Genomic DNA, 20,029 nt, shown 5'->3' with positions numbered 1-20,029 from the left:
GCTTCGCTGGCGGGTTTCCTGCTCTGGACTGGAACTTACCAGCTCTATGTACTTGTAAGTTTAAATAGAGCCAGCGACTCTGCCTTAACCTTCTGTCCTTGTCTTTCTGTCCTGCCAGAGCCGGGTGGCCCATCTTTCACCATCGGCAAAGCTATTTGGTTACTGTGGGGTCTGGTGTTTAACAACTCCGTCCCCGTGCAGAACCCGAAGGGCACCACCTCCAAGATCATGGTGTCGGTGTGGGCCTTCTTTGCTGTCATCTTCCTGGCCAGCTACACCGCCAACTTAGCTGCCTTCATGATCCAAGAGGAGTATGTGGACCAGGTTTCCGGTCTGAGTGACAAAAAGGTAGGAGCACCGTTTGAAACCTCCCATCTTTCCCCCGGTCCCGGGGGCGGGCGGGGACGGGGACGACGGCGGGGGACGGCGGGGGACTGAGCCGTCCTCAAGAGCTCTTGCGGACCTGTTAATTTCCTAAATCGTTAGAATCGACCGTGCTTCCTTATGGCTCCTGGAATTGGGACACGGCCGCGGAATTCACTTTCCCCGCCGAAACAATGTTACTTCACGTTCGCCTTCTCGTTTGCGAACGGTTGTCGCCAGCACGCGCTGGGCTGCAAATGAGGGGCTGGTGTGTTAGCGGTTTTCTGCGCGCGCGGTTCCTCTTGTCTGGGACGCTCAGGTGGCCTGTCGGCGGCACAGGGCTGTGCACCTGGGCTGTCATCAGAGTCCGGCCCGCGCACCCACGCCGAGGGCGCCGGCCCGTCGCGGCCTTCATTCTCCTCCCAGGGCTGTTCGCCCGCAATGCTCCTCCTGTGTTCCTCTGCACGCTCGTGGGCTCCCAGGGTCGAGGAGGATTGTTCTTATTGTGTCCTGAAGAAAAGCAGCTGCTCTTTAACTGGATCGGGGGGTGCCAATGAACGGGTGGTCCCCCTACCAACCGCACGCCTCCCTGCTGGCCTGTGCCGTGAAGAGAGGAAGGGAAGTGTGTGTCTGCTGGTTGCCATGTTTTCTGGGTGAGGATGTGTAAAACCCAGGCTCAGTGCATGTGACTCTCCAGGTCTGCTGGAAGCGACACAGGTTCCGTGGGAGCTCTGGTCCAACTGCAGTACCAGCGGCTACCTTCCTGGAGTGCCCAGGAGAGCTCCTGGGTACCCCATATCACTCCGGAGACTTTCACTTACAATGTCTCCTCTTCTCCGTTTCCTTAAGATTTAGAAAATGTGATTTCCCACCTCTTCCCCCGGGATGAAACTATGTGATATAGACAGATGTGTGTTTAGACCACATAGGTCATATGTAGTTAATGCTTTATCACATGGGTCCGCTTTTCCCAAGACAAAACCTTAAACACTTAGCAAATGGTTTGAGGAGAATGAAAAGGAGGAGATGCTCCCTTTGGGCACTCAAGTTACGATTTCTCCACGTGCTCGTCACTACTCACCAAGGACGTTCAAAAGCATAAGGAAGATACACAGCTTCTTAAGGGAATGAAAAAAAAAATATATATATATATATACACACACACACATACATGGATTGCTCACAGGTTCAGCTCCTTCTCTGGTTTGTCTTCCTTGTCACTTTATTTTTCTTCCTTCCTTTTAAGAACATTCCCTCTCTTCTATTTCCTTCTCCCTTATCTTTAAGCATTTTGTTTGTTTGTTTACTTCTTTTCTTCTAACTCATGATTTATTATGCATTTCTTCAGATATTCATCCATCTATTACTTAGTTCACTTTAAACCTTTCTCTCTCTCCTTGTTCCTTTGTCAGCGTCCTTCCTTTGCCATTTTGATCCTCTCAGAAACTTTGAGCTACACCTCTGCCTTCATCCCTTTCTACAACTACTTTCCGTGCCCGTTTCTGTGACCTGGGCAGTCGTGGTGCTGAGAACAGCTGATCTCCCAGGGCTCCGTACTTGCGTGTGGCGGAGCTGAGGTGGGCCACGGCCACCCTAAGACACGAATGTGGCGGAAGCGTGACAGACCACGTCCCCAAGTGTGGATGTGTCAGGGGTGCGGAGGACCGTATCCTCACGCGAGGGAGCGGCAGAGGTGTGGCGGATTCTGTCCCCGTGCAGAGCGTGGGGGGCCCGTGTCGCCATGCAGTAAGTGACGCGGTCGGGGGGGTGGGGCCAGAGCCCTTCCGGGGACTCTGGGCTGTTAAGTAGGGGATCCACCACAATTATCACAGTGTTTTTCTCTCGTTCCCTCTGAGAATCGGTTAGGACACTGTATTTATGTTTCTCATCCTCTCAAGGGCCATCCGGCAACAACTGAATGATTTTCTACTTGAACTAAGCATAATTGAGATGGAGGGAGATTGTTTTCCCGTCTGTGGTATCGAAAGAACATATTGTTCTGGGCTGCTTGAACAGAGAGGCTCTGCCCCTGTCTGTCCTCCACACTACGTTGGTTATGTTCTGAAAAGTTGGATCCCATCTTTGCTTAGAGAACTTGAGTGGCTCCATTGCTTACAGAATAAAGACAACTTTTTTCAGACGTGGTGCTCAGAGCTTTTACAAATGATTCCCAGTGTGCACCAGCAATTCCGTCTCATCAGCCAAGGCGTAGACTCTCGCATCCTATGTTCTAGGCATCCTTGCCTCCTTATCCTTCCCAGCGGCGCCTCTCTGCATCTGCCTGGGGTGTTCTTCTCCTTACTTCCTCACTCACCAAACTCCTACTGAAATTGCGAGACACAGATCAAAGATCCCTTTATTTGTAAAGCCTTCTCATCTGGGCTCATCTGGGAGGTTAGCCATTGTCTCCTCTGTCATGGCAATCATTCATACCTTTATTATAGCACTTGTCTCCCACATTGTAATCTACAGACATGTACCTGTCCATATCTCCCCTTATTTGACCGTGAGCTTCACGGGGTCAGTGACCATGACTTGGTTATCATTTTTACAAAAGGTCTATAGGGAGAGAGGGAGAGATGGTATACTAATTTCAGAGTCTCTTGCACAGAGCAATGGACTAAGCATTGCAGGCAAAGAAAGCAGCAAGAGAGAAAGAACCCTTTAACAACTGCTCAGTTTGAAAATCATGAGCTGATCCATTTCAGAACTCTGCAAATGACAAAATAGTGAATTGTAAGCATCTGACCAGAAAGTGTCAACATAATTTACAGAAGTATAGAAAACATTTAAGTAACCAATGACATACAACTGCAGATCAGTGTCAGGAGCAGTATTACAAGTCAGAGAGTTTTCTGAAAGTGCACTTAAAATATCAAAATTCTTATTAGTTTTACTTCAAAACACCTAAAGAAAACTAAGTCTTGAGAATGACTTTACCTGAGAGGAAGTATATTCTGTGAATTTAGCAAAAGAAAATAATAAAGTCTTCAAAACGATAACATTGAGAACAGAAATGAGGTGATGACTCTCTTTTCAGTGTAATTAAATTTTCATCAAGGAAGGTAACATTTAAAGTGGAGAAGGGTTTCTAAACTTGTTTTGACTATCACGGATGACATATCTTCTATGTAACTCAGACCGAATGATAAATATTTTGGAGTGATGATGGGGAGATATTTGTAGTCATTAGATTTGGATATTTTAAGAAATCATCTTCATTTTTATGGCAGGAAAATGTTCCCAGATCTCATTTATGTTAAGGTACAAAGTCAGAACGTTCAGAGTTAAATTTCCATGAAATCCTATTTGGGGGCTCCTTTTTTACTGCATGGCTTCCATCTTGCAATAGCACATTACATCATTGAATTCAGAATTATTCCACTACATGCTATAACTAAATATGGGTGCAAGTTCTAACATTTAGCAACCCTACTGTACATTCCATCAGCTCTCCCGGTGGGAGGAGGATGTAAGGAAGCTGGTGACATCTTTCTTCCCTTTTTTTTTTTTTTTTTTGGCGGTATGCGGGCCTCTCACTGTCGCGGCCTCTCCCGCTGCAGAGCACAGGCTCCGGACGCGCAGGCTCAGCGGCCATGGCTCACGGGCCCAGCCGCTTCGCGGCATGTGGGATCTTCCCGGACCGGGGCACGAACCCACGCCCCCTGCATCGGCAGGCGGACTCTCAACCACCGCGCCACCAGGGAAGCCCGTCATCTTTCTTCTCTTAACAAAGAGCCCACAATGCTCATTGTCATATTCTCAGCTATCCAGGTGGATTTCTCATTTCGCAGTGGGCCAACCACAGTATGGAGGAGAGTTTGGCCAGGCAAACAGGAGACGTATTATTTTCCGGGCACTGGATACATTACGTATTTACATATATGTTATATGAATAATCTTCGTCAGGTATGATTATTCCCATTTTACAAATAAGGACACTGAGACTCTGGGAAGTTTCGTGATTCCCTGAAGTCACACATTATCAGGTGACAGAGCCAGGGTTTGAGTTCCTGTGTGTTTGGCTTTAAAAATCACTTTGCCAGGATGTCTCCCTTGTAGTGAATCCCAGACAAAGTTATGACACAGCAAAGGATTGGTATTGACACCCCTGCACCCCACCCACTTCCTCATTGAATCTCCTACCCTCCCATTGAAAGACCTTCAGCTTTGGTTCCACTTAACCTAACCCTTCTCAGGTCACCGTACACTACCACTGCCAAGACCGCTGTTACTACCTCTACTACTAAGTACCGATAATAATAATAGCAATTATCATTATTATTAATATGACTTCAACACTGATATCTCTGCAAACATTTTTTTCAGCTCTCGGGAGCCAGGCGTAATGCCAAATACATTACATAGATTATCTTATGTAATGGTGCTTTTATAATAATCCCTTCATTTGTAGATGAGGAAATTGAAGCCTGGAGAGGTTAAGTCATGTGCTCTTCTGATGTCCCTGGCTGGCTAACAGCCCCTCGACAGCGCGCCACTGTGTTCAGATGCCGGTGCTCTTTCCAGTTAATCCTCTTCCTTCCTAGCCTTCCCACCTTCCTTCCCGAAGCTTAACAAGTGAGATCCTTTTCCTCTATTAAGGAGGAGCTATCTGATTAACTGATCCAAAATAATTAGATAGTATTTCAACATTTGCCCTTTATTTAATAAGTCTTTCAGGGGCATTCCTTTCAGCAGAGAATGGTGGTGCTTTCCTGGACCTGGGCCGGCCAGTGGCCCACAAATGGACTTTAGCCTGGGCCTGTTGTGACCGTGAGCTTTAAGCCACTGTTGGAGGGTGGCAGAGGGCTGGCAGCAGGACAGAGAAGCGTCAGTGATAGGTTCAGGGGGTGAAGGGAGCCTGCAGGGAGGCAGAGGCTGTCAAGGTCACCAGGGGCTGCCATCGGGCTGCGTCCTACCTTACCCATTCCTGCCACCGGTGTGACATACGCCTGCATTGTATTTTGCTGTTCTTCTCCTCAAGGAACTACAGGAACTTTATGAACTTTAAATGTCAAAAGGTGTTTATCTGGTTAATGAGGGCAGACATCTTCACCTGCAACATTGAAGGTGCAATCAGGATAGCCTTCTAAGAACTAAGTAAGAACCCCCTGGCTTTTCTAGATAATGATTCTTCGGAGTTTCTGAGAAGTTCCATGGAGTCTGGAAGCTCTCATGTCCTTTTGGCAGATAGGCAGTGTATGACTTTTTAAATCAGCACGCAAACACATGTGGCAGTGTGCATCCTGGAAGAAAACCAGCCTGCGGATAAGCATATTTACACCACAGCTACACTGATGTGTGGTGCTTAGATGGCATTGGGGCGTGGGTGGGGAAATGGGCCTTGCTTGCCACTGTCCAAATGGTACTTCCTTGCCCTATTAACTTTAGGCCAGAAGCCAGTGGGAGACAGCTGACCTCGAGCCTGATCTGTCACACCTTGGTCCTGGCCCAGACCATCTCGGTCAGGTCATGGAATAGTGAGCTAAAAGTAGCTCACCGGGAAAAGCAGCAGCAATGACCAGCTAGCCGGGGACCAAGACGTGAGGGCCTGGGCTGGGCCTCCAGGTAGCTGAGCAAAAAAACGGCTGTGACCTGTTACATGGAGTCCCTTGGAGCTGTCGGGCACCTGGTCCTTTTGTCACAGCTGGTCAAGAGCAGTTCTGGGGGAAGGGACAAGAGAAGAAAACTCCCCAAACCCTGGGACTGAACGGGGTACAGGACACACGTGGGTGGGAGAAGGGACACGTGCCCCTTTGTCTCCTAATTAGCTGAACCAATCTGGCACCATGCGTGGACCACCACCCCAAGTACTGAACCCACTCATTCCTGCCAGGGCGGCCTCCATCCAGATGCAACTAGAACAAAGCCCTGGGGCTTAAGCAGCCCAACTCTGTTGCTTCGGGTCAGCTCTCACCACTTCTCTAGGTTTATTTGAGAACGGGGCTACTTATGGCCCCCAGCTGGCCCCCTTGAACTCTAATTCCCGAGTCCATTCTTGACTGGCTACCTTGACTGAGGCATCCAGTAGGCCTTAGCAGCGGTCACCCTCCCAGTCCAGGGATACAGGTGTCCCCGTGTTGATTGCTGAGCTCCTGAGGGAGCCCCAGGGTCCCCTTTCTCTCCTTCTGTGTCCCCTTTATAGCATCAGGCCTCACTCCGCCCTCCTCACCTTGAATGATCACCTGCTTCCTGACCCTCTGTGACTTCCCACACAGGATACCTCACCTCCCACCTCTTCTATACTGTTGGGGCTTCTAGGGGTTGAACGGTGGTCCCCCAAAAGATAACGTCCACATCCTAATCCCTGGAACCCGTGAGTGGTGACCTCATTTGGAAAAAAAAAAGATCTTTGCAGATGTAATTAAGTTGAGCATCTCCGGTTATGACCGTCCTGGATTGCTGCTAAATTCAATGACAAGTGTCCTTATGAGAGAAAGGCAGAGAGAGAGAGCGCTGATGCATAAGAGAAGACCAGGAGAAGTAAGAGGCAGAGAAGAGAGCGTGGCAGCCGCAGAAACACCTGGAACCACCAGAAGTTAGGAGAGACAAGGAGTGGATGCTCCCCTAGAGCTTCTGGAGGGAGCACAGCCCTGCTGACACCTTGATTTTGGACTCCTGGCCTCCAGAACGTGTGAGAGTAAATGTGTATCGTTTTCAGCCACCAGTGGTTTGTTATGGCAGCCACAGGAAGCAAACACGGGGCCTCAGTGCCCCTCCTATAACCTGCACTCTCAGGGGCTTGCCCCCCTTAAACCCTGGTGCCCCTATTCACCTGCCCTTGTCAGCCACCCCGCCCCGTCCTTCCAGAGCGGGTATTTCTTACAGCAGAATCCAGTTCAGTTCCTCTTCCCACTAATCTCCTCTGCTTGGAAGAACAGATCTGCGTCACCCTGAAGATTTGCAGAGACATGGTTTACACCCAGAGGGAGTCTTCTCCCTGCTGATGAATTTTAAGGAGACAATAAAAACCCCGCGTGGCACTGTGTGCTCCCTTTTGCTCTGTCCTTGAGCCTGATCACTGTTAGTTTCTCCCAGTATGTAGCGTATTGTCTGTGTGTACACTCCCCGCGCAGCCTCCTACTAGACCTCTGAGCAGGGAGGCCATTGTCAAAGGGGACTGAGGACACGTTTTTGTAAGATGCATCATTTTCACAACTCTTCTGGGGAAAATATTATTAATGCAGCCCTCTTATATTCTGGATTTCGCTGTGCTGTTCGTATCACGGGACTGCAAGGGACGTTATTTGATCATCAGTCACAGGTGATGTTTTGCTCATCGAAGGCAAACAGGTGTCCTCTCTCATCCTGTAGATGAATGTATCTTCCCTGTTACCTAGGAGTGCACACTCACATATACATGTATGTGTGTGCATATGTGTGTATAGTTATGTATATCTCCATCCTCCCAAACTACATAAAGATAACGGGATAACTGGGTAATTAGGAACTTGATGCTTAACAAAGCTGCATAAGGAATGCAAGTTTCCCATGTCCATAGGAACTTCCGTTTTACAGAGTTGATCTGAGAAAGGATGTCTTTACCTGGAAAAAAAAAGAGAAAGTTTTGTCTCATTCTGCTGATAATAGTGGAACCATCATTTTGTGAAATGAAACAAAAATGAAATGAAGGAAGGAAAGAAGAAAAGAAAGAAAAGGAAGGAAAGAGAAAGAAGGAAAGGAAAAAAAAAAGAATAAAAACCATCAGAACCCAATCGTAAGCTAGATCTGCTCTGTTTATCTCTTCTTAGAAAGGTGGTCCTGTGCAAGGTATTGGAGAGATAGATGCCTTCCTGGAGCCATGACATTTTTAAAAATTGCTACTACACAAATTAGCATGAGGATGAATTCACAATTTCCCCACCTGAATTGACCCCAAGTGAAAGCCAGCAATAGACAACAAACACTTTTATTAACAAAACTCAAAGCATGTACCACCAAGTGCAGTACTCAAGCTTTGGGTGCGCTGAGAGTGGGAGAAAAGAGCGAGCGCGTCTCTGAACTGGTCAGGTCCGTGAATTTATCTGTGTGGCTTCCATACGGGACCTCTCTGGCCAGGCCATCTCTTCCAGGTTGGGAAGAGCAAGCGGCCCTGGGAAATCCCATAGACGTTCAAATCTGCTTATGGTCAAGTCTCTGGTTCTGAGAGAAGTGAGCGTTGCATTTAGCTGTTGAAAGCAGTTTTTTTATTCCGAAGTTTATAGATGTCCAAGAAAAATAAGAGCGTTCCTCAACATCCTTTTCTCTCTAGTTAAAAACAAAAATTAGAAATAAATGTTTCCGTAAAGGGGGCTTGTACAGGCTGATGAAATCTTAGCTTGTGTTTTGAGGATTTATTAAGATTTAGTGTTTCACTCCCGGGCAACTTAAGTTCAAGTCCTTTGAGACAAATTAATGCAGCCATGAAAATTTATATGTGGCCAAAGACATCAGGCCTAAAATGAATCAAGTTTTAGAGATGTCAGAATTGTATTCACAGTGCAGACTGTGGCCCGGGCTGGCTCTGGTCCTTTACTTTGGTCTTTTGGCGCTTCCAGTACACCCACCCTCCACCCCGTAACGGTGGCAAGAGAAGTGGGCAAGGGCCTCAGTGGCCCACGTGCAGTCTGTTGTATTTCGGGAAGCCTGCTGCATAGCCGGGCTAGCTGGGCATGTGCTAGGGCCAGGAAGGTAGGGAAGGGGGTGTTCGGAGCGGGGTGAGGGTGGTGGCTGAGACAGCCTGAGGCTGGGGAGGCCCAACCATTTCTTCCACAATTCGTGTCAAGGTTTCCTTTCCGGCGAGGGTCACAGAGAGCCAAGGAGAGACGGCTCGTGCTCCACAGGCACCGTAGCCTCAGGCGTTTCTTCTCCCCTGTTTGGGCAGATCAGATTCAGAGCGTCAGGGGCAGCGGCTCCAGGCCAGCGTGGTCGTGAGAGTTGCCCACGCGGTGGGTCCCCGAGGCGCAGGCAGCTCAGACTTTCAGGAAGCAGAGTCGAGAGGAGGAAAATGGGGGTTCTGGGTCCTCTCTGTAAGCGTTATAGGATTAGTCTGTCCGTGTAGACCTGTCTGTGTTGGGGACACCCAGGAAGGGGTGGGTTAGGGCCAAGTCTTGATATCAGAATCACTCAGGGAACCCTTTCAGACGAACCCGGGCTCTGTCCATCCAGCTGGAAATGAAAGTCCAGGTGGCAAGAGCTGCCGCCTGAGCAGGGCCTGCCAGGACGCAGCCAGGAAACCAGACGTCTGGAAAGGGTTGCGAGAGGAAACTACCCTGGGGGGAAGTTATTGGAGGGCTGTGCCCCCCTCCACTTTTCTCCCACCCCTCAGACCCACGGAAGGGGCACTGAGGGGGTCACTGGGAGAGCGTGGGATTCAGCCCCTGCGGTTAGAATGGGGGAGGGGCTGGCATTTGCCCCAAACCTGAGAAGACCCAGGTGACAGGTCTTGGCCAGCGGCCCGGCGGGTGGGCCAGGTTCCCATGCGCGGCAGGTCAGGTCTGCATCCCTCAAGCCCACGTCGGGCCACCCGGGCAGGAGGGGGCCAGTCTGGGCCGGGAGTGGAGGGAGGTGATTTCAAAGGTACCTGCCCACTGGGCTTCCTGCTCAGAGATACACGGGAGGGGTGGCAGCCATTGGGGAGCCGGAGGGATTGATGTAGACAAGCAGCTGCCTTCAGGGAGCGAGACCGCGTTGCTCACCGAGAGGCTCTCGGGGAACCCGTGCATTTGCCTGACCAGGAGAAGAGTCTGCGTTGCCCAGCGGCCTTGTCAAGAGAGCGTCAATGCCGGCTCACTGCGGCACCACGAGGTGGGTGCTGCCCACCTCTGGCTTCTCCCACTCTCTGCCTCCCACCCCCGGCCCCCCAGAGAACGGGGGAGAACAGCTCAGGGGCAGGTCCCGGAAGAGCCGGCTTCACTTGGCCCGGTGTTAGCGCCTGGGGTTCCTTCAGACACACGGCCGCCTCGGCCCTTATTAATGAACAATGATTGAACTATTTAATGAACACGCGCGATGTGCCTATTGTCAGACTCTTCGCATCTGTGTCTCCTTTAATACTCATGCCCACCATTTGCGATAGATTTTTTTTTTTTTTTTTTTTGTGGAACGCTGGCCTCTCACTGTTGCGGCCTCTCCCGTTGCGGAGCACAGGCTCCGGACGCGCAGGCGCAGCGGCCACGGCTCACGGGCCCAGCCGCTCCGCGGCACGTGGGATCTTCCCGGACCGGGGCACGAACCCGCGTCCCCTGCATCGGCAGGCGGACTCTCAACCACTGCGCCACCAGGGAGGCCCTGCTATAGATATTATCGACATCTTTCTATAGATGAGGAGAGTCATTTAAGGGATAACCAAATTCGCTGAAGTCACACAACTAGCAAGTGAGGGCATCGGATTTGATCCAGGGAGAGCTGACTCCAGAGCCTGCAACTGTCCTGTCTTACTGCACTGCCGTAGCCCCATGTCCTCTCTGTGTGGACACGGGGAGTGGGGACACACTTCTAGAGACACGGGCCTGGGGCAGCAGAATCCAGTCAAGCCCCGTCACGGGACCCTGTCTGACCTAGCTTCTTGGATTCTCAAGGAGGTGATTATGGAACCCCACCAACCCACTGTCAGTGGGTAGACCCTCTACCCAGCTATGGATGCACAGGAACCTAGAAGAGACTTCTGTTCACTCCAATTTAGGAATAGCCAAGGGCTCTATTGTCTTTGTTTTTGAACTTTAAGATGCCCCCAGCGTCTTAAAGAGCCACTTACTTGATGAGTATTGACTGGATGACTGAATCGAAGAGACACGGAATGTCGTCGGGCACCATGTGTTCTCCCTTCCAGGAAGTAACCAGTATACATACTTACTTAATCTGGCCAGGAAAGAAAAGATCCTAGTCTCAAGGAAGAGGAAAGAATTGGAGAGGAGGGAAATGTATCCTTCTCCCCCACTCTATCCTCCTCTTAGGAGGGAACTAAAGCAAGAACAGTGTTCACTTACTGCTTCTGAAGTGCTCATGGCTAGGAGACAATCAGTGGCTTAAGTCTAGGAACTACCTGGATAGTAAGTGTGCTAAATGCTTAATTCCTTCAAAGTTCCTCACCCATCTCCCAGCTCATCACTTGCACTTCAGCGGGTTCTGAGTTAAGCATAAGGCAGTTCCGATTCTTGCAAGAACTGATTGGCAGACCGTGAGACAGCTGGGACTTGGCCTTTTTTGGACTGAGTACAAGAGAGCCGTTGAGCTGGGTGTCATGCTGGTGCTGAAGAGAGAATGCTGTGATGTCTAGTGATGTCTCCTAGTGGCCTCGAGGACAAATTGGACAAGATGGCAAACAGCATCGCGTTTGGAAGCACGCTGCGGCTGCAGACCTCCCGGGCAGAGGTGCCACTAGGGAGTGATGCTCCCAGGGAGAAACGTGCACTTGAGCCCACGAGGTCATCCACTTAGGTGTCTTTACGGGACACACCCACCCATGACGGCAAACGCGCGCACACGCCAGAGGGTGCAAGCGCGGCTTTGACTGGGCTTGCTGAGCAATTTCTGCTTTTCTTCCTTTTCTCCGTATAAAAGCACGTCAAATTAATTATTCCAGCCAGTTACGGCCAAATCCCTTTCTCTCTGCCAGTCAGGGCCGCCTGAACAGGCAAGAGGCTCGCTCACCTGCTTCATTACGCAAATCGATATTCCGGCGCTGAAGAGCAAAGCAGCCTTCAGCACAGCAGCGATTCCAGGTTGTGATGAGGAGAGGTGGTCTGACAACGGTGAATAACAGTTCACGGGACATGTGGACGTCCATAACCATAAGTGTTTCCATACTCAGATGTAACCATGAGAAGTGTATCCGTACTCAGAATACCTGCAGTCAAGGGCGAGCATGAGCCCCCGTGGAAAGGGCACAAAACAATCAACACGCACGCACGCACGCACGCACGCAGAAATCAAAGAACACTACGATCTCACATCGTGAGATTCATTTCTTTGGAAAAGGCCTGCACGGTCCCTCCAGGAGCTGCTATACACGGAGCAGGAGTCTGCCCAGTAATCACAGCTGGGAGGACGGACCTCTCTCTTGACTGCCTCCCCCGGTCCCCTCACCCCAGCACTTCAGAGCCTCCTCTCGAGTTAGAATTAACAATCTCTCCTCTCAGTCCCGAGTCATCCACAAGAGGCTTTTAACAGAGTCCGGCAACTGTCGCCCTGGTCGTCTCTGCTGGGGGCGGCACGGGCCAGACACAGCTCACAGCAGCGCGGGCACCTCTGCTTGGCAGCGTGGTCTCGGTGACAGGAGCGGGGCTGGGGGGTGCAGGGAGGGCTCGTTGGGAAGCTGGGCAGTCCTCCAGCCCCTCCTGAATCGTCTTCCTGATGTGCCCTCAGTTTTCAGTTTGAAGGGTCACGAAATCACACATCATCCACTAGCCCCAGGATGAGTCCCTCCGGGTTACGGATGACCCAGCCAAGCGGCCAGTCTACCACCGCTCCCCCTCCCTTGCGGGAAGCAGCACGTACAAAGGACAGCGTGGCATCCTCGACATCCTTGCAGGACCTGAAGGACGCGTGGTTCAGCGAGGAAGGAAGAATCCCTGAAAGAAAATGGTGCGCAGGGCCGTCCTCAAGTGGGGCTTATTGGTCTGCGTGACCGCTGCTGTTTTGGAACATTTTCACGTGCTTTCTAGTTGAAACGTTTATATAAAGAACTAAAAAATTTTAAACGATCTGCTACTTAAAACGAAGAGATCTTGGGGACATTTAGTAATAGTTTAATCACAAGTTAGTGAGACTTTTTTTAACATCTTTATTGGAGTATAATTGCTTTACAATGGTGTGTTAGTTGCTGCTGTATAACAAAGTGAATCAGCTGTACATATACACATATCCCCATATCGCCTCCCTCTTGCGTCTCCCTCCCACCCTCCCTATCCCACCCCTCCAGGTGGTCACAAAGCACCGAGCTGATCTCCCTGTGCTATGCGGCTGCTTCCCACTAGCTATCTATTTTACGTTTGGTAGTGTATATATGTCCATGCCACTCTCTCACCTCGTCACAGCTTACCCTTCCCCCTCCCCGTGTCCTCAGAGACTTTTTTGTTTTTAAGCTTGTCTCCCTTTTGACACCTAGATGTGATTCCTTTGGACTAAAAAAACGGGGCTTTTGATTTTGTGGACATGGATCATGTAGGAAAATAGGGACTTTTTGGATACCCTGGAGGGGAGCTTAGAAAAGCAGCGGGGCCCAGGAAGTGGGGTATGAGTACAGAAAGAGAAGTGTGAGGGCCAGCCCTGACCCCAAGCAAACGGAAGCCCTTCCCCTTCCTCCAGCGCTTCATCACCGTCTCCTGCCTCTCCCCCAGCCCAGCTACCCCGCCCCTGTCCTCCTACCACCACCAGACCCCACCTGTCACCCTCCACTAGAATCACTGATCGATGCCCATTTACTTCACTGCACTGTGCGCTCCTTGAGGCAACAGACATGCTTTCAATAACTCTGTCTGTTCAGCTCCTGGGATAGTGCCTGGTACATTATAGAAGGGTGTTAAAGTGAATGAATGTTCCCAGAACAGAAACTAGTAATATTAACACTGAAGTTCTGCTTTCTTACGGATTAAATTGCCTTTAATGAGCTGAGCATTTACAGTCTTCTTTCTCTGGGGAAATGTATTTCTGTTTCTGAACAGCTGACTTATAAATGAACTATTGAGGACAGCGTGCTCCTAGGTTGGAGCCTGCCTATTAAAAATTGCGTTTCCAAAGCCAAAAATACATCAGTCTTTGTATTGTGCGTTCCTCTGCAGTGTGAGCAGCCATGACCGTCATCCATGGCGGTCACTATGGAAACCACATCCGTAGTTACCGTCTCAGAGTGGACCAGTCATCCCTGACCAGGGGTCGCCTTCCTGGGCTAGATGCTCTACATTCTTGGTCTTCTTTAGTTTTCCTCCCAGACCTTTTAGGCAGATGCTACCTCTGCTTTCCAGAAGGGAAAACTTAAGACTCAGCTACTGGAAAGTATGTGGTTTGGCTGGGTTCCTAAGCCCCTCTGGTGCCTCAGTTTCCTAATTATAGAATGGGGATAAAAATGTCACCTACATTATAGCTGTTGTGCTGATTAAAGATGTATAATACTGTATATACTTAAAATACTGTGAAATGCTTAGAATAGTGTTGCATGCATTCTAATCCCTCAGTAAATGTTAGGGTGCGGATCCTATGACAGACCCAGGGTTTGTGCCGGAATCCGTCTCACAAAGCCCATGCTGTTTCCAGTAGATGATTAACATGTGCTTGGAAAGCCATAGACAAACTGCACCTAATCCGCTCTAGGACCCACGCTCCCTCTACCCTCCCGGATGCCCGCACTTGTCTATTTCAGTGAGATTCCGAGATGGGGTGCGGAGGACCAGGGCTATGTCAGGGCTGGAAAGGTGTGCAGGAGAGGGTGGAGGTGCCACCCTGCAGTGCTTAGACTCCCTGAAAACAGCTCTGGGCCCAGGGGTGCCTAGAAAGAGGGTATCTGCCATGGGCAGCAGGCGCCCGGGACCTCTTTACAGCCATCCTGTGGGGTTTTTTTTTCCCCCCAGTACGCGGGCCTCTCACTGTCGTGGCCTTTCCCGTTGCGGAGCGCAGGTTCCGGACGCGCAGGCTCAGTGGCCATGGCTCACGGGCCCAGCCGCTCCGCGGCGTGTGGGATCCTCCCGGACTGGGGCACGAACCCGCGTCCCCTGCATCGGCAGGCGGATTCTCAACCACTGCGCCGCCAGGGGAGCCCCTGTGGGGCTTTTGAGGGAAAACACGGAGCATCCTCTTAGGTGCGGAGTAAGAGCTCAGTGGTCGTTTCTAAATCTATGTCTGTCACCCATCGCTGTGATAGAACACAACTACTTCAAATATTATTTCCTTGGGCAAGTGGGCCCTACCCCAAACAGTTTCTTACAGGAGTGGACAGACTGTAAACCTGGGTTCCTCTTAAAGCCTTCCCTAGCTGCATGGTCTGTATTGCCCAAGAGTTGTCTGTCTTTTCAGACTCCCAGAAAAAGTAAACCTGACTGCTTCTACCTCAAGGTCTCTTTAAGACATAGAAAAGAGCTTTAGCTACACGGCGAATTATTGATGAAACCAGAGAATTTATAACATCCCTACGTTTATTATTAATATCCACTTCGACTAGTTTAGCAATAGAAATCACGTTCTTATTGTCGTAAAGAGTTGCTGCTGTATCGTAATGTGTCCGCCAATGAAGGAAAGACTGATGCTCCACAATGACCCCTCGCCATTTGGAAAATTCCCAGAAAGTCAAGTTAGATGTGGGTTTGGGAGAAGGGCCTGAGACCCGATGGTTTCAGTCCCTGAAGCTCCTCTTCTCAGTAGCTAAGCCAGGGGAGCTCTCTTCCCATCTTCTACACCATTGAGGTGTCTCCACTGGCCAGTTCACACTTTAGACATGCTGTGTTAGAGCTCCTTATCTTGCCTATTTCTGTGATGCAAACCTAGTGTAATGGTGTTCTCTAAACAATCAGTTGCGTTGTTTTTCAGTCTCACTATCTACTCTTCATTTATTCATTCAACAGATAGACTCTAAATATCTATATAAACCACTGCCTGGACAGCTCTGTGGAAGCATGCTCTCTCTCTCTCACCTTCCTGTCGTCACTGAGTTCAGAGAACACATCTATCCCTGTCTATCCCTGCGGCTGCCACGCTGTCCATGGTGAAGGCCTAGAGGCCTGGGGATAAGAAAGACCAATAGCTGTGCTGCTTTTTCTCAAAGAATCTCTCCTGAAACCCCTCCCACCTTCTGTAAGCCCCCAATTCAGCCTGGATTCTACCTCCTAGCAGAATCCTGCCACTTACCACTGTTCCTTGGATTAACTAAGACCTCTGTTGTATCATCTGCCTGGCTTTTTGTTTAAGTTTTTCTGTTCTCTGCACTTAGCATGACACCTAGTACATAATAGCAATTAATTCAGCAGGTTGTTTATGGGATGGTTACCACACTTACACTGTGAGTACGGTTGCCAGACTTAGCAAACGGAAATATAGGGTACCTACTTCAATTTGAATTTCTGATAAACAGCACATATGATTTTAGTATAACTATGTCCCCAGATTTCATGGAACCCTACCTGTGAGGTGCTGGAGATGGGCTTAAACAGTCCTGGTCTCATAGTCTGCTGAGGGGGGCAGACACTCAAAACATTAGATCAAGTACCATGATAGAGGAATGTCCTTGGGTGTTCCTTTCAAGGTTAAATAAACCCAGTCTTTTAACCTTTCAGCATGAGACTTGCTCCCCTTACCTTTAATGGTTTTCTGAACCTTCTCAAATTTCACTTGTGATTGATTTATAGGAGAGAGCGCAGTGATCATAAAGCTCCCGCTGACGCCTCACAGGGCCTGACCGTGTCCTTCCCACGTGCCACATTTCTCTTTAGCTTCTCATTATCGGCTCCCTGTTTAAACAGCAGCACTGCGTTATCAGCTCGTGTAGCTTGTGGTCCTCTAGGGCTCCATGATCCTTTCTGAACATGCTTTGACAAAGCCAGTTCCTGCCCCTTCTTACTCTAGGACCGTGTGGTTTTACATCCTGTGAGAGTTAACTTTGTTTGATCCCTAATTGAACTTCATCCTTTTAATATCCTCTTTCCTCATGCCAGACTTATTACTTTGATGTTTACTTCTCTTTCCAAATGGCCAGCCATCCAATCCAGTTTAATGTCATAGCAGATTCAAGGATCAAGTTTTCCATCCTACCATCTAAGTGATTGAAGAAAATGACACCTTTCCCTATGTATTTAATGTTACTCTCAGCCTCCCAACTCAAGCAATCACATCTACCCTTTCACCAAAGGTCCCATCTACCTTTTGATACAGAGAAACTTTTTTCTTTATAGTTTACTCTGGCATTGGGTAGAGACTTTTTCCCATTCTGTTAATTGGCTCCTGGTTTGACATTTATAGAATAGTTTTAAAGTAGACTAGGTTCTCTGTAAACCATTGACAAAGGGAACATGACACATGCACTTGGAACCATTAAAAGGACCCGGTGGGCTGGTATCTTTTTTTTTTTTTTTTTAAACATCTTTATTGGAGTATAATTGCTTTACAATGGTGTGTTAGTTTCTGCTTTACAACAAAGTGAATCAGCTATACATATACATATGTTCCCATATCTCTTCCCTCTTGCATCTCCCTCCCTCCCACCCTCCCTATCCCACCCCTCTAGGTGGTCACAGAGCACCGAGCTGATCTCCCTGTGCTATGCGGCTGCTTCCCACTAGCTATCCACCCTACGTTTGGTAGTGTATATATGTCCATGCCACTCTCTCACTTCGTCCCAGCTTACCCTTCCCCCTCTCCATATCCTCAAGTCCATCCTCTAGTAAGTCTGTGTTTTATTCCCATCCTACCCCTAGGCTCTTCATGACATCATCATGGAGCTTGATAAGGAAGCTTGAATAACTTCCTAGTAGGTAGCTGAGACAATAGCCCAATTAGTACACACATTTACCTCTAATTACGTCCACCCAGATAAGGATTTTTAAAAACATAAGTGTGAAATGGACTCATCTAGATTATTCTCCCAAATATATATTGCAAGCTACCATGCCAGTAATTCTCTCTCTTCATTTGCTTATTCTAGAAAAAGTCTCTCTCCAAGGCTGAGACGAAACATGCCTTGGGTTTTAAGTGGAAAAATTAATCTTAGTATGTTTATCTGATGCGAACTTGAATTTGTTCATCTGAGAATTCACATCAGACCAAGCTAGTGGGACTAGACTCAAGAAGAAAGGCACTGACAGGAGGTATGTTATTAGAGACAAGAGTTTCCAGGGAGCAGTGACCCTAAAAGGCAGTCTGAGCTCAGGACATCCTGTAGGGCAGGCCCCCAGTTAAGCAACTGATCTAAAATCTCAAAGAGGTTCCAGAATAGGTTTATCCCTCCCTACCTGTGTTTCTCTTTTTTCCCCACTAATGGAAATTATATTATATGGTGCGACATATTCATATTTAACATGTTTACAATGTCTGTCTCTCCCTGCTAGACGTAACCTCCATGAGGGCAAGACTTTTTGTCCTTATTTACTGATGTGTCCACAGTAACTATAATAGAGTCTGGTAATTATAGGTGCTCGAATATTCGTGGAAGAATTAGTTAATGAGCTATTTCGTCAAATGAATGAATGAATAAGACAGTTAAATAATTCATACAGTGTTCATAGCATAAGCCAATACTTCCTTTTCTTTATTCGCCATTTGAATGTGAGGAACAGGAGGAGATAGTTTCATCAATAATGGTGGGGAAGAGAGGGTAAGGCAGAGAAATATTGGACATTTATAGTCTCAGAATTTGCTCGTCTTGTGATTTCTACTGTCAAATCATCTAAATCAAGCAGGTGTGTAAGAAGAATACCGAATAATACTGCTATTGTGGCTAGTCATATCTTAAGTTAGGAAGTGATTTCAGGATTTATTTGGCAAGATGTTTGATTTCTCCGAGCCCCTGATGGCGCCTCATCTCATGTGTGAGCTGTGGTGGGCCCTCAGTGTGCACATGTGCTCACGGAGTCTGGATTGTTCTCTGAGCGTGAGACCTCAGCTTCTCAGTCAGCCAGGCGTCCAGCATGTGCTTTTTGCTCTCCCATCACTCCTTTGACAGGAGGTAGCCAGCCCTGAAATAACTGTAACAGTGCCACTTTCCACTTTTAGAGGGAAAAGAGATAAATGATGATAAAACCAGCGTTATATAAAGGAATTATTAAAAGTAAAAACAGTTTCTAAGATTTTCCTGGAATAAACACAATCTCTTAAACCGCCTTTGATCTTTGGGGTCTAAGTTCCTACGCAGCGTTCACACCCCAGTATCATCACGCACAGCGGAGCTCACTGAGTATGTCTGATGAAGGCTCACCCTAAAGAGGGGTGTGAATTACCGTAGTCTGGGATGATTTACGACAAAAGGATTGAAAGTGAAAGGGCTTTTGACTTAACCCTCAGTCAACTGGAAAAGTTAAATCCATTCCTCTCCTGACGTGGTTATTGGTCTTTTACTTTTGTAGCAGTCGCCTTATAATAATGCCATTCGCATTGTAATTGGAGGCCCATTAAGGACAAGGGAAGCACAACTGGACTCTCATTATCCCTAAAGGCCCCGGGGAGTGGAAGCCTCTGCCTCCCCTCGATGTTGACGCTGGAGCAGCACCTGGTGCTGAGTAGATGCTCAGTTTGCACGTGGTGGCTGGAGGAAGGAGGGGATGGAGGGGACAGGAGCCGGGGATGGCCCTCTGGCCCCGGATAGGTCATGAAGTGCCCAGGCCTCTGATTCCTGCTCTTCACAACGGGGACGTCGCTCGATCGGCATTTCTCAAACTTTGCTTCACAGCCCGCGAGTGTCCTGGGACACATCATGGGTATTCTTTTAAAAGATCCACAGCAGGACGTGTTCGAGAAAATGCTGTAACAAGGTTAAATAAGTTCCTTTACCAAAGGACTTGTTGGAGCCCTCTCCTGTGCAGGTCCCTTGTGAACCCAGAAAGGGATGCAGTGTGTACAGTGGATCGCTGACCCCCTCTCAGGGCTGACACTGCAGGCTGCAATGTCCCCTGCTCGGGGGCTGACTTCATTGACCAAGGCAAGGAGTTCTGGTCTGCGTAAATGTGGCACCGTGCGAGCGTGTGCGCTCACGCTGGAGTTTCCATCTCCT

The 20,029-nt window shown here is 48.8% G+C and overlaps 1 protein-coding gene across 2 annotated transcripts in view; it reads left to right on the top strand.

The window, feature by feature from the left end:
- Positions 1 to 20,029, top strand: part of GRIN2B (glutamate ionotropic receptor NMDA type subunit 2B) — a 422,513-nt gene that overhangs the window by 379,172 nt on the left and 23,312 nt on the right. For both annotated transcript variants that reach the window (XM_067008755.1, XM_059081259.2), the window contains one exon: positions 119 to 348. In XM_067008755.1, the coding sequence (XP_066864856.1) occupies positions 119 to 348 (230 nt within the window). The remainder of the gene's footprint in view (positions 1 to 118; positions 349 to 20,029) is intronic.

The sequence above is a fragment of the Kogia breviceps genome, chromosome 12, assembly GCF_026419965.1.
Source record: "Kogia breviceps isolate mKogBre1 chromosome 12, mKogBre1 haplotype 1, whole genome shotgun sequence".
NCBI lineage: Eukaryota > Metazoa > Chordata > Mammalia > Artiodactyla > Physeteridae > Kogia > Kogia breviceps.
Note: the sequence above shows the minus strand (reverse complement) of the source record. Positions and strands in the feature narration are given on the sequence as shown.